Here is an 18,200-nt window from a genome sequence, read left to right on the forward strand (position 1 = left end):
TCGCGGGCTCCCCAGTCGAGGAATCTGGGCCAGCAAATGCTGGGGAGACTCCCTGGGTCCAGGCCGGTAGTGAGACGGAGCCCGAGGACCCGCGTGACCTGCCCAAGGTCACACTGCATGTATGGCAGAGCGCCTTCCCACCGGCTGGAAGGACCCATCTTATGCCACAGACGGAAACGCGGCATGAAGGGGGGGCATGGGGGCCGTCTGACGGAACCGATGGCCTAACAGCCAGTATCCCCCAAATTCTCACCCCAGCCCCCAGTCAACACCCCTGGACACTGGGAAAAATCAGCCTTTTATTTTCCCCACATCCCCAGCTCTTCACTGTTTTCACCGTCTCTTCCAACTCGGAACCAGGGCCCAAGAGGTTGGTTCAGACTCGGGACCTGCGGAGGAAAGACGGAAAATGAAAACGGCGGCAGGTACGCACCAGGGCCTTTGGGGCAAGCTCTGGGGTAACTCAAAACTGACCAAGGAGCCACAGGAAGTGACGACTGGAGGCAGGAGTGGCACTCGTCCCAGTGCGGGCGGCCTCAGGGCCCTGGGATCTGCCAGGGTTCAGAATCTAGACTGGTGCTCATCGCCAAAAAGGTGGAGATGGTTCCACCTGCTTCCTGTCCCTGGTAGGTGGTTGGGACCGACAGACATGCTGAGCCAAGTTGCCCTTGAACTTTCAGTCCCTCTGGTGGAGCCCTTCCTTCCCTGGGTCAGAGCCGTCTCCGCTTCTCCCAGCAACACAGCACAGCAGCCATGCCACCAGCGGGTGCATCGTGTCTGAGGGTCTTCAAAGAGTTGGTGGAAAGGTGGAGCTGAATGATAATGGAACATTTCCATGCACTTTTTTTTTTCCACAAAAGAAAGGCTTATAGTTCGTTCAAGGATCGTTTCTTGGCCCTTAGGAGCGTTTTCCAGTCCAGTCTGTTGGGGCACCACGCCCTGGCCCCAAAGTCCACTTTTAGCATTCCCTGGGGACCTTGCCACTCCATTCCCTTGCTGTTCCGCTCTGCACTCCTCCAGTGCTTTGCCTCAGTGTGGTGGGATCAGGTCAGATGCAATTCCCACACTGTGTCTCCGGTGCTGTCCCCTGTATCGCCCTTAGTCACTGAGGGGCATCATGTCTCAGTGGGGCCAGCCATGTTCTCTCTGTGGACTGGCTGCTCTACTCAGGAACATCCTCCTCATGGCCTGGTGGGCCAGGCTGTGCTCCACTCTCTCCTCCTGCCCCTTCATCTGCTCCCGTGTGCTCTGATCAGATATGTCCATCTCCTGGAGCTGTAGAATCAATGTCATCCTTTGAAACAAATTCTTTTCGGGGGAGGGGCAGGAATCCACTTAATTTTTGGTGCTGGGGCCTCCATGCACTTTTTGAAGCCGCTTGTATGGCTCTCAGATTACAAGACCCACCCGCCAAAAAAATTTTTTACAGGGGAACTAATTTAGCACCTGCTTTGTGAAGGAGCCTCTTATCAGGACCAACTTTTCTTCTGAATGCAATGAAGGCAAAATGGAAGAGGCGTGGTCCATGCCAAGTGCTTGGGCACGTAGTAGCGCCTCAGAAACGGTGGCTTTCGTTACAAAGGTCAACAATGCGATTTCTGGGTGCTGCTCAAGTTGTATTTTATTTTAAAATGATCATAGTACTGAGCGTCACGATTTTAGCACAAAAGCAAGACATGCCTGGGTCCTCTTCAGAATGCACTAACTCTGAACCCTTTAAACTCACTGCTGCTGCCAATTAAAATGTGAAAAAAGAGGAGCTGACACCAAGGGTTCAACAGAAAGTAACTGTCTAGAAAAGAACGATGGCAACATGTACAGATATGCCTGATGCAATTGATGTGTGGATTGTCATAAGAACTGCAAGAGCCCTCAATGAAAGGCATGCATGTGTATCTCATGTAAAGGAGCCTGGTGGCGTAGTGGGTTTGTGACAGGCCACTAACTGCAAGGTCAGCAGTATGAAACCACCAGCCGCTCCTTGGGAGAAGATGGCGCTTTATACTTTCAACAGAATTTAGTCTCCGCAGCTCCCAAGGGCGATTCGACTCTGAGCTGTGGTGTCGCTCTCAGTCGGCTTAGACTTGATGGCAGGGAGGGTTTAGTCGGTCTGGGTTGTATTTCATGGATCTGCAAGATTCCATGGCCCACAATTTTTTTTTTAAGCTTGGATGTAAATGACTGACACAGAGTGTCTGTATTGTGTGAAAACTAGCCTTTCTGTAAAGTTCAAAAAGGCAAAAAAGACTAAACCATATTGTTCAGGAAGGAACACTTGGTGATAAGTGATAGAGCAAGATGGTAGTTACCTCTAGGGCAGCGGTTCTCAACCTTTGGGGGGGCGAACTGCCCTTTCACAGGGGTCACCCGATTCATCACAGTAGCAAAGTGACAGTGCTGAAGTAGCAAACGACAATTTTATGGTGGGGGGCGCTCACCCCAACATGAGGCACTGTATTCCAGGGCCTCGCCTGTGGCAGGTGGAGACCCACTGCTCCAGAGAGAGGGAGGGTGTCATCAGAGAGAGGGACAAAGAGGAACTCCAGGGAGCCCGGCAGGAGGGTTTTAGTTTGAGTCGGGTTTACAAGAAGGTCTGCGTGGCCATCGTTTGCCCAGCTGTCCGTGTAGATGCTGTGGGCTTTTCCTGAGCGTTAAAAGTTTTAATAGTAAGAAGCAAAGCGTTGGCTGCTGATGGTGTACACTTCCCAGGGGCAGCTGAAGCCCGGTAGGGTTCCCATGGGCCCCAGGAAGCAACAGTTGGGGACGGAGCCGCAAGCTCTCCACTGTAAAATCACCACGCCTACCCCACTCCCTCTCCCCAAACGACTGGGGCAGGTAAAGAATCTCACCTGAGTGAGGCAGGCACTGGGCCCGTGATCTCAGAGCCGGGTTCGAGACCAGTGAGGCTCCCGGTTCGGGTGGAAGCACACTGCGGTGACACAGCAGAGAAGGCCACAGAAGAGCAGCAGGAAGAAGCCCAAGACCAGCAGCCTGGAGCCACACAGGGCCAGCTCCTCCTGGAGGTGGGAACAAGGGAGATGGAGAAAGGGCAGAGCATGTTCCGGGGGACACAGCTGACCCCAGCCCACGGGTTAGAGAGAACAGACGTGGAGGGCGGCAGGAGAGGCTTCCTTCTACTAAGCCAACATTTGTTTCAATGGCTTACAAACAGCTTTTCTGCCTGCCCCATGACTCAACTTGAATCCCTATAGGGTAGCGGCTCTCAACCTGTGGGTCTCAACCCCTTTGGGGGCCGAACGACCCTTTCACAGGGGTCGCCCGATTCATCACATTAGCAAAATTAGTGAGGAAGTAGCAACGACAATAATTTTCTGGTTGGGGTTACGACCACGTGAGGAACTGTCTGAAAGGGACACGGCGGCGGGAGGAAGGTCGAGAGCCACGGCCCTAGGGCTTCCACGAGAGAGGAGCGCTCTCTACTGTACAGATGCACACGCAGGGCCCAGGCCGGGGTCCTTTCACATCCACAATTCTAAGGCAAGAGCATGCAGCAGCCTCCCAGCGGATCCCCTGCCCTTTACTGCAGCCAATCTCCACCCAACCCTAGTGGAGCGCCCCTCCCTTCTCAGGCCTGCAGTGTCCAGTCGGAGCATCTGGATGTTCACGGTGGCTCGGCATCTGCCCCTGCAGCCTCTCCTCCTAAGAACTCCCAGGTCATGGAGTGCCCTCCCGCCCCCAAAGCGAGTCTCCAGGCCTGTGCTCATGCTCCAGGTCTTTGCCTGAAATGTAATCCTCCTGTCTCATGACAGATACCCCACACCCCACCTACTGCCTTCCCTACCCAAATCCTCCTCCTCCTCTCAAGGATCCACCTGAGCAGACAGACCAGCCTGGAACTGGACGTCAGAGCTGTGGGTTGCAGTCCTGGCTTTGCCACTTAACCATGGCCTTGGGCAGTTCTCTCCCTCGCTATAAATGCTTCCTCGTCTGTAAAATGGGATAGTGCCTCCCTCACAGGGCTACTTTAAGATCAAACGAGGCAACGAACCTGAAAGGGCTGTGCACATTGTAAACTACTGTGCGCAGTTCTCTCCACCTGCCCTGTGAAGCACGCTCCATAAATGCTCCAGCCGGGGCTAATTGCTCTCCCCTCTGTGTTTATGGAACACTCTGCTCACATCTCTATCACCGCAATTTGCCCATTCGGCCTCTTAATACAGTTTCTGAATTCCTTTGAGGTAGAGAGCGTCTTTTGTCTCACTGACAGACAATAATTAATAGTGGTATCTGTCATTTATCAAACCTCCATCATTTACCAGGCATTATGCACTTTACAGTCACTCTCTAATCATTATCTGTTGGTCGTAGAAAATGGTGTCAGGGTTTCCAGTTTACAGAAGCAGCCGCTGAGGCCCAAGGTGTGTGCTCAGAGGCCAGAACTATCGCAGGCCAGGGCCAGAGTGCAGAGCGGTGCTTTCCTGACGGGCTAGCACCACCTCCTGGAGCTCCCGGGTCATAGCATCCTGCAGGGCTGTCTATGAGACTGGGCAGCTGGGGAATGAATGGCTGGCAAGCGTCGTTGGGCTGAAAGAAAAGGGCACAGGGGACAAGTGGCACCCATGATGCTTCGGCTCTTACTGCGGTGAGCAGTTTGGTGAGCACAAGGCCTTCATGGCTCCACACTCTGACACAGCCCACAGCCATCTTCGGGCTCAGAGTGGCATTCCCTGCTCCCTCCTCTGAGCAGGATATGGGTGGCTGGCTGGTAGGCAGGATTGGCTGGGCAGCTCGGAAATACAGGCAGGTTCCTGGTGTCCTTCTGGGGGTCACCCTGGCAGTGATGAGGACCCGTTCTTCCGCAAAAGACCCTGCGAGAGGCCGGGGGAGAGAGAAAGGAGAGTGAAGGGTGGAGTGGGGGCCTGTTCCCAGCTTTCTATTCATTGCGGGCTTGGGGGCACTGGTTCTATTCAAGAGTGAAATCTTCTGTCTGCCATAATTTACAACATCAGGAAATGAAAGGAACTGTGGGCCAATTTAAATGAAAATTAACTTGGATCAGCTTGCACTCCATGAAATGGTGATACCAGCCCTTGCCAGGTTGCAGAGAAACGGGCGTAGATGCAGATCACCCAGGTCCGTCTGTGTGAACTTTTTTCCTTTTTAGGAAAGTGGTTTTCCACTAGCTACCAAAACCCATTTAAAAATTCACACTCCATTTCAAACGAATGGTTAATGGACATCCTATTCAGCACATGGCCTTGGGACAATTTCCACAAGGGGAAAAAAGTTAGACTCTTATCTCACACTATAAACAAAATAAAATCCAGATGGATTAAAGAGCTATACAAGCAAGCAAGCAAGTCCCTAAACAAGTATGGAACGAAAACACAGACATTTATGAACATCCTGCAGCTGACATCACACTCAATAGCGACAGACTGAATGCCTTCTCACTAAGATCAGGAACAAGACAGAGATGCCCTCTTATATGGATGCTATTCAACATCCTTCTTAAAGTCTCAGCCAGGTAAACAATCAGGATAGAGCGGAAAAACCCACCAATCATAAAAGGTGTCCAACTCGAGGAGGAAGTAAAAGTAGCCCCTTTCCCAGGTGACATGATCTTACACAGAGAATCCACAATAAAGCTATTAGAACTGATCCATGAATTTAGCAAGATGGCACGAAAGACTATAGACACATAAACCCAGCAGAAATCCAAGGAAAGAACATCTCTAAACGACTGGGAATAACTTTAACCAGGAAAGTGAAAGGCCTGTACATCGAAAACTATATCACATTACTAAAAGAAATTATGGTACCAACGACCAACACCAAATAGCGCATTCAGGTTTGTAGACTGAAGGCCTCACAGGGTTAACGGATGCCAAGATTACCCAAAGCAATCAATGCAATTCCCATCCAAATGCTAACCGTTCCGTGTTTTAAAGGCAGAATGACAATGAGGGAGGACTCACAATTCTGGGTTTCAAAACATAAAGCTATAGTCTTCTGGAAGGATGGAGCCCATGTCGAATCACCCGCTCTGTGCTCCTGTTAGACCAGGAAATCAAAGGGGATGGAAGGAGAAGCTTCCCGGAAATTCAAGCCAAGACCATGAGAAGGGCCCACCTACGTTGTGGAGGAGACAGTTCTGCTGGTGAGTATGGCGGGTGGTTGGGGAGAACTCGCCACACAGCGGGAACGGATACTAAACCATGAGTGTAGGAAACCTAGGGGGACTATGGGCCAGGTTCTAGGTACCTGAGTAGACACTGAATCCCTTTCTACCTAACCTTCAGTGAACCACACCTGGACTAAGCACCCAGAGAATCACGGAAGCTGACCTGACGGGCAACAGGACACAATGCAGGGGTTACACCAGAAGGACTTAACACAGAGGCCCTGCTGACTGAACTGAACCCGGCCTCAGAGCTGCCTGGACTAAGGGCTTTGGTTCTTGGATGGGAGAGGCGGCAGAGTGGCCGCCCCATGATTGTGGAAGTGGCAGTCATTGGACCTTGGGGGGAACCCTTGGCTTGGTGAGTGTCTGGTAGAAGGGGATCCAAGATCACCATACCTGCTGGTCTCAGTGCCCACCCTGCAGTGGTTGGAACCCACCAAACAGGGATCTGCACTTGGGGGCCTTGGCCCTAGGAAGACTCCCACTGGCATCCACCCCGGTGCCCCATCAGAGGAGAGACTGAACTGTGCAGGGCAAAGACTCGTGGCATGCAGCTCAAGGCGAGACTGTACCAGCACAGACTTCTCACACCAACATGGAATGCTGAGACATTGGGGAAACTGATGAGGGTAGTAATGCACTTGACATACAGGTGGGGGAGGGCGGGTGGGATTGACAATGCTGCACTTTATAGGTTTTGTTGCTTTCCTGCTTGTAGCTTGCTTTTTTGTGTGCTTTTGTTTCTTCTTCAGTTTTTTGGGTATGTGTGTTGGTTGTTAGGCTGCTGATTGGCTGATGGCTGCTAATGATGCAGTTCTTATAGGGTTATGATTTTCTCCTATTACGACCGACAAAGTAAACCTGAGACGTGCGCACCCCACAAGCAGACGGAGTCAGGGCTCCTACTTAACTCTAACCCTAATCCAAGAGCACTTAGTTCTGATCACATGGCCCTGCTGGATACTCACCTTCCTGAAAGGCTCGCTGAAGATAAGGGTGCTACAGCACAGTGTGGTGAAGAAAGCAGACGGTGCCCGGCTATCAATCAGGAATAGTGTGTGGGGTCTTAAAGGCTTGTGTTCAAACAAGCAGCCATCTAAGTGAGGAGTCAACTAAGACCACACAGAAGAAGCACGTTAGCTTGTGAGATCCAAAGATGACAATGAAAAAATTTGAATAGGGCGAAGGGAAAAGTATCAGAGCTAAAATGATGAACAATTTGTAGACCACGGGAGCCCAAAATGCATCTGCAGAGTATCTGTCAGACGGAGCTGCTGGCAGATCCGCTCTAGCCGCAGGCAAGGCTTTCAAACAGCCCTGCGGCCAGGGAGGGACCACCGTCATCTTGACCGTGCTGGATCCAGCTCGATTCTTGGCCAGACGACCTCCCTGTAAACCTGACCTGAGTTGACAGCAATTTCTTCCCTGGCTTGTGGAATGTTGATAAGGGCCTTTGCCTTCTTACTCATTATTTGTATGAGGGGCACCAAAACAAAGCTATGTCTTGTAAGTTGTTTTTTTACAAAACAACTTTATCACCTTCAAAGTACTCTCCACTACACTTCATACATTTGTCAAATCTGTGATTTCATACTTGGAAATATTTTCAAAGATCTGTTTGGATGACTGACAGCCCCTCCTTCATTTTTTCCCTTCACCTCTTCTACGTCATCAAATGGCTGTCCTTTCATGTCCCTCTGCATTTGCAGAAACAAAAAGAAGCCGCATGAAGCAAGGTCAGGTGAGTCAGGTGCGTGGAGCAAGAAAGGCATGCTGTTTTTTGCCCCGAACTGGAGCACTGAGAGGGCTGTGTGCGCAGTTAGGTTGTCGTGGTGACAAAACCAGTCCCCATCTGCCACAAATCAGACTTTTTGTCGCACACTGTGACACGATCTTTTCAGAACCTATTAATAGTAAGTTTGATTCACAGTCTGACCTGGTGGAACAAACTCCAAATGCACACAGGTCCATATTTTTATCTGTTTGGGAAACTGACAGAAGTCCAGACGAGCTTTGTCATCAGTCGACATTTCACCTTCTTTTGAAAGGAGAAAACCACTCGTACACTCGAGTTTTCCCCATAGCGCTGGCCTTGTGAGCTGTGTTCAACATCACAGCAGTTTCTGCGGCATTTCCCGAGCAGGAAACAAAAGGTCACAGCTGTACTCCTAGCGGGGATCAGTGCATACATACTGCACAAGCTCTGCCCAGAGGAGTTTTTTCTGGGTACCCGCCCCTATTTTGGTCTTTACATTATTATTTTATCCTGACCACTATATTTCTAATTTGGTTTTTATTGTTTCTGTTGGGTTTCCCAGTCGGTGACCCACAGGAGGAGTAGATGCATAGTGATAATTGCTACAGGGGTTGATAGGAGATGCAGGGGTGGGAGTGGGCATTAGGGAGGGAAGGGGGAACTCAGGAGTGGAAAATGAAGCACTAGAACTGAGTGCACAACTCACTTTAAAAGGCGATTTAACCATTGGGGGATATACGGCTAAAACTGATAGGGTAATAATTATATAATTCTTCTTGATATGATTGAACAATTGAACTACTGAAGTGTATGCTATGTAAATTATGTGCCAATAAAACCATAAAGGAAAAAATGTTCAAAAAATAAATTAAGAAATAAAGTTACAATAACTAAGAGTCTAACACTGGTATAATCACAGACAGATAGATCAAGGGAATAGAATTGAGAGTCCAGAAATAAATCCACACCTCTTGGGGGGTCAACTGATTTTTGACAAGGGCACCAAGTCCATTCAATAGGGAAGGGTCTTTTCAATAAATGGTGCTGGGGAAAACTGGACTTCCACATGTCGAAGACAGAATCGGGATCCAAGCCTCAGACCGTGAACAACTATCAATTAAAAATGAGCAAGGACCTAATGTGAAAACTGCAGCAGGGGCCCACTGAGAGAATTCCAACTCATAGCGACCCCATGTGACAGAGCAGAACCAGCCCACAGGGCTTCCCTGGCTGTAATCTTTACGGAAGCAAACAACAGGTCTCTCTCCATTGGAGCAGTGGTGGATGTGAACTGAGCACTTAGCTGTTTATGCCACCTCTCTCCCTGCTGTTGAGTCAATTCCAACTCATAGTGACCCTACAGGGCAGGGTAGAACTGCCCTGTGGGTTTCTGAGGCTGTGACTCTGTATGGGTCTTTCCCCTATGGAGTGAAAGGTGGTTTTGAACTGCAGACTGTGTGGTTAGCAGCTCAACACGCAAGCACTACGCCACCAGGGCTCCTCAAATGTGGACATTGAGAGCACACAATTCTTAGAAGGAAATATAGGTGTGTGGATGCAGAACCTAGAGGCTCACCGGTGGCATAGTGGTTATGAGTCTGACAGAGAACTGTGAGGTCAGCAGTTTGAAACCAGCAACTGTTCCTTGGGAGAAAGATGGGGCTTTCCACTCCAGTAAGCAGTTCGGGTGGGAAGCTCACAGAGGCAGTGCTACCCTGGCCCAGAGGGTCGCTCTGAGTCGGCCTCGGCTCGATGGCAGAGCTGGGTTTTGGTTTGGGATGCAGAACCGCGTTTGGAACAGCAATCAGCTCAAGATGGCACAGGCACCAGCGGCAGGAGGGGACACCGTGAACAGGAACTACTTTCGTTCATCAGAGGACTTGATCCAAGAGGGGAAAGGCGGCCGACACGCTGAAGACAACAGTCCCAGGAGCCTGAGCTCCGAGAAGAGTCTGATATCCAAATTCCACCTTAAATTGTTCTAGAATTGCACAGCAAAAACCAATTTCTAAAAACAGGCAAAGGGCTGGCTTGGGCCGTTTGTTCAGAAACACACGTGAAAAGATGCTCAGCATCGTCAGCAAGTCAAGACCCCAACGAGGTGCCACCAGCCCCCAGCAGTGGCAGCGATCAGAGGAACAAAACCGGGGTGGCAAGGTGGCGGGGAACGCGAGGTCCAGACGTGAGCCGGTGCACCCGGCGGTTCCATACGATCTACCACACGATCCCGCAATCCTAAGCCGAGGTACAGGCAGGCCTCGGCTGGCACCTCCTTTTGTGAAGCTGTGCAGACACAGTGTCTGCACAACTGTACAAATGGAAAGCTGTGGCCACACTGCGTGGAGTGAGCCATGTTTTCAACTGCCTGGGCTCCCTTCCTAGCCCTGTGTCACCCTCCGGTCCCTCGCACACGTTACTCCCAGCGCTGTCATCGGGCTCGTGCCTACTGAACGAGCCCTGGGAGTGCAGTGGGTTCATCACGGAGATGCTAGTCACAAGGTCAGCAGTCCGGAACCACCAGTCCCTCTGCAGGACAAAGCTGAGGCTGTCTGCTCCCATATCGAGTCTCAGAAACCCTACGGGGTAGTGGCACCCTGTCCGACAGGGTCCCTTTGGGTCAAAACGGAGTCTCTGGTGGGGGTGTGGCTTTGGTTTGAGGGTTATGGCACTTTGATAGACTCCTGGGTAGTGTCAGTGTGCTTTTTACATGAACTGGGAAACAAACAAACAAAAAAAAACCCATGCCAGTTGCTTCCCTGCAGCATCCGGCTGGGACCCACCCTGCCATGTCTCTGAGGCCTGCCTACGCTGCCCCCCCACCAAGTGAAAGCAGGACCCCCAGCAGAGCCCTGTGCACCGTGTTCACTGCAGGACTTTTACAATAGCCAAAAGGGGCCAACAAGAAGTGCCCGTAGCACTGTGTGTTCTGCCCACCTTCAAGGGGACCGGAGTCCTGATGGCCGGCGCACCTCGGACAAAGCTGACAGCATGGCGCTGCGCTGCCCAGGGCACGCACGGGCATGACTCGCTTAGGAAATCACACGAAACAAGCAGGTCTAGAAATGAGGTGAACTAAGCAGAGACATAAAAAGCAAACTTCTTCGTGGTGCCCAGGGTGGGAAGGAGGAGTCAAAAGGAGGTTCTGGCTTAGGGAGAGTTGAGTTGATGTGAACGGTGGCGGACCAATCTGGAAAAGGACAGCAAGAATGGTCACACAAGCGTAACCCAGGCCCCTGAACTAACTGTACAGGTAGAGACTGTAGAAACGGCCTCCGTCTTGTTAGGTACATCTTCATCACACCCCCGCCGCCCGCTGCCATGGCGTCAGTGCTGACTCAGAGCTCCCCGACAGGTCCACACTTGAAACAGAACCCACAGTCCAGGAGTCCAACTCATGGCGCCTGTGGGACAGAGCAGAACCAACCCGTTGATCTCCATGGAAACAGACAGCCTCCTCTTTTCCCAAGGAGTAGCTGGGTGGAGTCAAACTGCTGACCGTGTGGTTAGCAGGCCACCTCGTAATCCCCTCTGCCAGCCGGGCTCCCTGTCTGTAGGTAGAGTAGAATTGGCCTGTGGGAGGCAGAGACTGTACATCTTTAGGGGAGCAGAGACTCATCTTTCTCCCAGACTGGTTGGTAGGCTTGAACTGTAGACCCTGTAGTTAACAGCCCAATCCGTAGACTACAGCGTCCCCATTCCAACACCGAACTCACTGCCACTGAGTCTATTCAGACTCACAGTCAGTCCGTAAGATGAAACAGAACTGCTCCGCAGGGCTTCTGGGGCTGTGCGGCCGTGGGGAGCAGAGCGCCTTGTCACTCTCCCAGAGCAGCTGGTGGGTCTGAACCAGACCTTCAGGTTGGCAGCCCAACACATAACCCATGACACACCATGGCTCCTTTTGTTTTTCCCCCCAATCACCATAAAAATTTTAAGAATACAGGAGAATATTTTTGTGTTTTTAGAATGTGGAGAGCCTTTCAAAGACAGACACAAAAGCTAAAATCCTTAAAAAATAAAAAAAAGAAGTCGGAAGTAGGTTAAAAGAAAGAAAAGCTGAACTGATCTCGGGGATCGATGTGTAGCCTCCTCTCTGGGGGATGGGCAATGGGAAGGTGGGTGAGGGGAGACGCTGGGCAGTGTAAGATAAGATAAAATAATAATTTATAAACTATTAAGGGTTTGTGGGGGAGCGGGGACGGGGGGGGGAGGGGAAAAAAATAAAACAAGCTGATTCCAGGAACCCAAGTGGAAGGTGAATTTTGAGAATGACGAGGGCAATGAGTGTATAAGGGTGCTTTACTCAAATTGATTGATGTTGTATGGATTGTGATAAGAGTTGTATGAGCCCCAATAAAATGATTTATTAAATTAAAAAAAAAAGCTAAAAGCCTTAATAAAAGGCAAGCCTGAGAAATCTGACCTCATGGGAGCACAAGGTTTCTATAGAATAAAACAAAGTTAAAAGAACGAATGAGTAATAGCTTGTTTGAAAATATATTTAATTGACAAATGGTTTACTATCCATCATGTCTTAAGACCGCCTCAAAAATCAAAGAAGACAAATAATTTAAAGCAGGGAGGTAAGCGCCTTGTTATGTCTGCTCCGTATCCTTCTGAACGGTCTGAATCTACCGTGGAATGCAGGCCCTATCACCCGGTCATATCATGTGTCGAAATCAATCCTAAGGAAAGAATTCAGAAGAAAAATGCTGACGCTACCAGAAATGTGTGTCTACCAATAATACCGGTAAGATTAGCGAAATCATTAACAAATGATGGCCTGAGAGATGAGAAAACAATAATTTATAAGTCATCAAGGGCCCATGGGGGAGGGGGCAGCATGTAGGGAGGGGGAAAAATGAGCTGATACCAAGGGCTCCCGTAGAAAGCAAATGTTTTGAGGATGAGGGCAACCAATGTACAAATGGGCTTGACACGATGGATGGATGGATTGTGATAAGAGTTGTACAAGCCCCCAATACAATGAATTAAAACAAACAAAAAACAAATGATGGCCTGGGCCACTTTAGGTCCTAATTTACGGCCAATCAGACGCAGTCTGCCCAACCCTGCATACAGCAAAAGAACCGCTGCCCGTCCTGTGCCAGCCTCACGGCGGTACAGAAGTAGGAAGATGGGTCAGCACTTCGGATGCTGTGAGTGAAGAGGCGAAGTATAGACGGCCACATGCACCACTGCCTGTGGAGGCCACAGGAGCTCACAGTGACCGCGTGGGACAAAGCACAGGACCCCAGAGGGTCTCTGAGGCAGCCCTCTTTCCAGAAAAGTACGCTGGTGGCTGTGTGGGTTCAGTGTTGATCGCGATTATCCGCGTCCGTGGTTAATGATCAGAAGGAATTCAAGGGCGGCTTCATCTCTGTGGGGGCTCTGCCAGTGGGCTGGGGGCAGTAGCTGTCATCCACAGCCTTCTGCAAACCGGGAGCTCAGAATGGAAGCTCGGATTTCTGGGGAGCCCGCCAGCTGTGCTGTGGGAGAAAGATGGACCGCCTTGGAAGCCCTTGAGGGCAGGTCCCTCTTGAAGGCTCACCCTGAGTCAGGAAGGACTGCAGCTTCTTTCTTCCTGGGAGTGGCTGCTGGGTGTGAACTTCTCACCATTGAGTTCACAATCCAGAGCTTTCACCACAGCGCCACCAGGGCCCCTTGCCCCCTCATTACCACTCTAGGAAAACCAACGTGTGAAATAAGAGAACGTCTCTCCCTGCGTCTACCCACTCCAGATGGAATCAGCCACTCTCTCTGCCAACCCCCCTTTCTAATGCCTGTCTCAAATCAATGCTCTTCTCTGCTCGGCTTCCTCTTTACAGCACCTACTCCAGCTAACTGGCCTTCCTGCTTCTGTCAGGATACCCTCCGGCCGCTCAGGGGGCCAGCAGCGTAATCTTTTCAAATGACCCAACAAACAAAACGCCAGTCTCTTCCTTCTGATGAAGATCTGTCAAGTCTCCACAGGACACAGGAGACAGGCAATCACCTTGGCCCAGCACACAAGACCCTTGTGGGTTTTTAGCTGCTGCTTCATTCACACTCTTCTCTCACCAAACAGAAGCCCTACACATGGTTCCTGCCTGAGGCCTCTGTCCTTCAGGAGCACCCTGAAGATAACCACCGAGATAACCCACTGAACAGAAGAAAGGATTTGGAATCATCTCTCTGATAAGAGACTTACATTCAGAACACAGAAACTGTATAGCTCAAGACTAAAAAGCCAAATACCCCAATGAAGAAATATGCCATGGGACATACAGCTCCCCAAAGAAGCTGGACAAACAACCAATAAGCACACAGAAAGACGTTTAACATCACTAGCCATCAGGGAAATGCAAACCCAAACCACACCCTTTCGCCAAACTTGAATGAAAAGGGGGACAGGTTTTGCCCAGGATGTGGAGGAATTTCACGCTTTAGTGTCTCCAAGTGGGAGCATCAACTGGTCCAGCCACCCTGGAAAGCCACCTGACAGTCTCTCAAAGAGTTAAACAGAGTGGCCACACGAGCCAGTAATTCCACTCTTAGCTATACACCCAAGAGAAATGAAAATATGCCCAGACGCAAAGGTGTACAAAAATGTTCACACGAGACTAATTCATGCTGGCTGAAACATGGAAACTCAAATGCCCATCAAGCCCTGAATGGACAAACCAAATACGGTATATCCAGATAGTGGAATACTACACAGCTATAAAAAGGAAGGAAGTACTGTTACATGCATGAGTCTGGAGATCAGCCTAAGGGAAATAAGGGAGGCACAGAAGTATGCTCTATGGCTCCGAAACTGGAACATAAACAAGGGCAGAAAGTAGACTGGCGGTGGCTTAGGGCTGGGGGCCTGGGAGGCAATGGGGAATCATTGCTACAGAATGTGGGGTTTCCTTTGGAAGTCAAGAAACAGCCGAAGGTTGACTGGGGTGATGAGTGGTTTGCACTGACTGTGAATTCTCTATCCGTAAAGCTGGATTTCTAAGATAGTGAAAAGCCGAGTTGGATGGTTCCCACGTCTGTACACAACAGATGCATACCATTCGTCCTGGGGTGGCTCAGTGTCACGTCACCTGGAGGTGCCGAGACCCACTCCCACTCCCACACATATTCACCTTCTGGAGACGCACCCAAGTCTATCTCACCTGGAAAAGCACGGAGCATGGAGGCAGGAGCCCTAGGCTCAAGTCTCGCCTCGAATCCTGCTCCTGGAGAAGTCGTAGCTATCAGACCGACCTCCCGGGGCTGGATAGGAAGGCTGAGAGGCAAGAATCGGGAAAACATGGGCCAGGGCCCATTGAGCACACAGCTAGATTGGCACGAGAGCTGGCTGAAACTGAATGGGAAGACACAAATCTTCTGGATGGCAGAGCCATGTCGTTTTGTACTTGCTCCCAAAGTTCCTGTCACTGTCCCCAAGAGAAGCAGGCTTTTAGAAATACCATTGTCTGATTTTACTGAGATTTGAAGCATCGTGGCATCATAACATGAGAGTGTTTTACATCTCACTTAGAGCTCACTGACACCGGGTCAATACTGACTCATCGTGACCCCTACAGGACTGGGGAGAACTGGCCATGGGAGTTTCCGAGACCGGGGCTACTGACTGCAGCAGAAAGCCCGCTTTCTCCCCTGGAGGAGCTGGTGGTTCAATCTGCCCATCTTGGGGAGTGCAGCCCAACACCTCAACACTACGCCCACCAGGGGTCCCAGTGTTTTACAGAAAGGACCTCAAAAGCCAGACAATTTTACCTTCCCCTCCTCCCTCTTCATCTTTCAATACAACAAAGTTCTTAGATAAGAAAGCTGAGGCCAAATGTGACACAGGAGTTGATGGCACCTAATGACTCTGTCATTCATCATTCTCCCAGAAGAAGACTCTTTGGAATTGGGAGCAGTCCAATTTTTTCCTGCACCCTCCATGTCAGGCCCACGGGGGACACCCGAGAGTTGAGCAGAACAAGCTTCTCCGATGACAGCCTCTTTAAGAGAAGGGTGTACAGATGGAAAGGGTCTCACCTACCCAAGCCTTCGGTACCGCCCAAGAACAGAGGCAGAGAACCTCAGCCCCTGAAGGGGCAGTTATTCCCAAGCTCGATAAACAAGTGCAGAAAATAGACTAGGGCTGGGAGCTTGGGAAGAACTGCTAAGGGGTGTGGGGTTTCTTTTTAAAGCACTCTAGTGTGTTCACTGGAAGTTTATAGTCCCCTCACAGCAGATGTGTGATGAGGACCCAGAGATGTGTTCAAGGCCACCGGATGGTGAGGGTGTTGACAAACCCCAGCATTCTATCACCCAATCCCCCAGTGCTCCCCCATCTTACCTTCCAGTCCCATCTGACTACCCAGGACCTCGGCTTGGAAAGTCTGGGTCTTGTTCCCATCCGGCCCATTTCCAAAGTCCAAGGTGGTCAGTAGACCCACGCCATAAGAATCACGCCACTTCCCTGGGCGAGACTCATTCGCAGGGCACAGGGTCAGCTGGCCAAAAGATCGCAAGAAGGAGACCCAGTCCTGTGTACAGAGAGGGCAAAGAGGGAGGTTGAGAGCGGAGCAGCAGTGGAGCTTACCTACAGCTGCCAGCCAGTTGGGCGGAGGCTTACCTGAGGGATGTCAGGGCTGCGTAGGCCAGTCTGGTGGGTGAGCAGGAATCTGCCAAGACTCAGGCCGGAGAGGCCAAGCAACAGCAGAATTAGAGTGGCACAGACCAGAGGTGGGTGGTGAGCCAGGCAGAGATGCAGGTTGTGCCCTGCCTGGCAGCTGCCCATGGAAAATGGAGGGGTCTGGGCTTCCACGGAGAGCCTGTTGGGGGACAGAGAGGGGGAACTAGACAAGAGCCTGCTGCGCTCGTTCATTTTAGTGGGAGGGAAGCTAAAGTGCAGAGCAGGCCAGGGGCTCGCTAAGAGTCAAGCAAGGAGTTCTGAGAGGGAGAGCAGCGGGGACAAGGACCCAGGGTTCCTGGGTCCCTCCCGGGTGTGGACTTCCCGCACCCCTCGGGGAAATGTTTGCTGGGTTTCATTTTCGAGCTCATCAATGCGGAAGCAGGGGAGAGCACCCTGTGCTGGAATTCAAACAGGGCAATTGTCAGTGGGAGAAGGAGGAAGCAGCTCTTTGGGGTTGGTTGTAGATGCTCCTCCAGCCACAGTCCCCCACCCCCCAGGAGGAAGTCAAGGCTGGAAAAAAGCTCCACTTGAGAGCCACACTGCTGGCTTTGTGTGCTCCCCGGCATTCGTTGGCTCTGTGGACGCGAGTCAGCGCACTTAGTGTGAAACGGAGCTTCTAAGAACACCACGTGATGGCTCAACTTGGCGAAGCGTGGGACCAGGTCATGCAAGAGCTGAAGTACCCATTGTCTCTCTCGGTGGCATACTGAGTGACCCCTGGGTCAGCAGGGCAAATCAGGCTAATAACACTGTGGGGGGGTGGGGACAGTGAGGCTGGGGGAGGGGTTTAACACAGGCGTGGTAAGGCCAAGGTCTGAAACCTGTCTCCTGCTTCCAAGCTGAGCACTGTTTCCACGCTACCATCTTATCCCACGCGAGAAGCGACAGCCCGAAGAAAAGGCACATCTGGAAGGCAAGGAGATACACATACGGGGTGGGGGGAGGAGGGCGCCAGGGAAGCACAGTTGTCAACAATGCCCAGTCCCTGCCCAGCTTCCCGGTCCGGCACGCCCGGAAGGGGGAAAAGGAAGAGGGAGAGCTGGAGGCGGGTAGCTAGCATGCACCTGGGCCACCCACTGCCCCCCCCGAGGTCCTGAGGGTCCCTCCTGCAGGAGCTCAGGCCCCGGGTCCAGCGCTGGCCGGCGGCGCCGGGCCCCTCCGCCGCGCGCTCTCACCGCTCTCGGCCGGCGCCCCCGCGACGTCACGCGTGGAGCCGCGCAGGGGCGGGGCCCGAGCCCCGAGCTTCCGCCCCGCCTCCCACTCGCCCCGCCCCCACGGCTGGGTGCGCATGCGCAGTGCTCAGGAGGGCGGCACGCTCCGGGCCTCGGGTCGCCGGGCGGGGTACGGCGCGCGGAGACTCCGAGGGGCAGCAAAGGAGAGCGGGAACCCCGATGGAGGCGAGGAAAGAAGGAACTCATCTTAGGGTACGTGGTAGGACACCCGCGCCCCCCCCCCACACACACACACATAGACACACCCTCTCCGGAACGATTCAGGGGGCGTTCCGGCGGAACTCTCGGCGGTGCGCACTTCCGCCCCGGGAGCACAGCCCGGCCGCGCTCAACTTCCGGGAGAGGCCTTGGGTCCTCCCGCCGCTCAGCGAGGCTCGCGGTCTCTAACCACGTTTGGCCCGCGGG

The 18,200-nt window shown here is 51.8% G+C and overlaps 1 protein-coding gene across 5 annotated transcripts; it reads right to left on the bottom strand.

Annotated features, from left to right (window-relative positions):
* Positions 1-280: 280 nt before the first annotated feature.
* Positions 281-17,796, bottom strand: TMEM219 (transmembrane protein 219). Of its 5 annotated transcripts, none has more exons than XM_075564735.1 (6): positions 17,739-17,796; positions 16,504-16,702; positions 16,225-16,414; positions 4,600-4,829; positions 2,850-3,017; positions 281-389 (listed from the first exon to the last, which is right to left on the bottom strand). In XM_075564735.1, the coding sequence occupies exons 2-5, from the start codon at positions 16,666-16,668 to the stop codon at positions 2,880-2,882; spliced, it is 723 nt and encodes a 240-aa protein (XP_075420850.1). In that variant the 5' UTR covers positions 16,669-16,702; positions 17,739-17,796; the 3' UTR covers positions 281-389; positions 2,850-2,879. The 5 variants fall into 5 exon arrangements, with proteins under 5 accessions (XP_075420850.1, XP_075420847.1, XP_075420849.1 ...); XM_075564732.1 differs by having other exon boundaries at positions 17,628-17,764; XM_075564734.1 differs by lacking the exon at positions 17,739-17,796 and adding an exon at positions 17,495-17,634.
* Positions 17,797-18,200: the final 404 nt, after the last annotated feature.

The sequence above is a fragment of the Tenrec ecaudatus genome, chromosome 12, assembly GCF_050624435.1.
Source record: "Tenrec ecaudatus isolate mTenEca1 chromosome 12, mTenEca1.hap1, whole genome shotgun sequence".
NCBI lineage: Eukaryota > Metazoa > Chordata > Mammalia > Afrosoricida > Tenrecidae > Tenrec > Tenrec ecaudatus.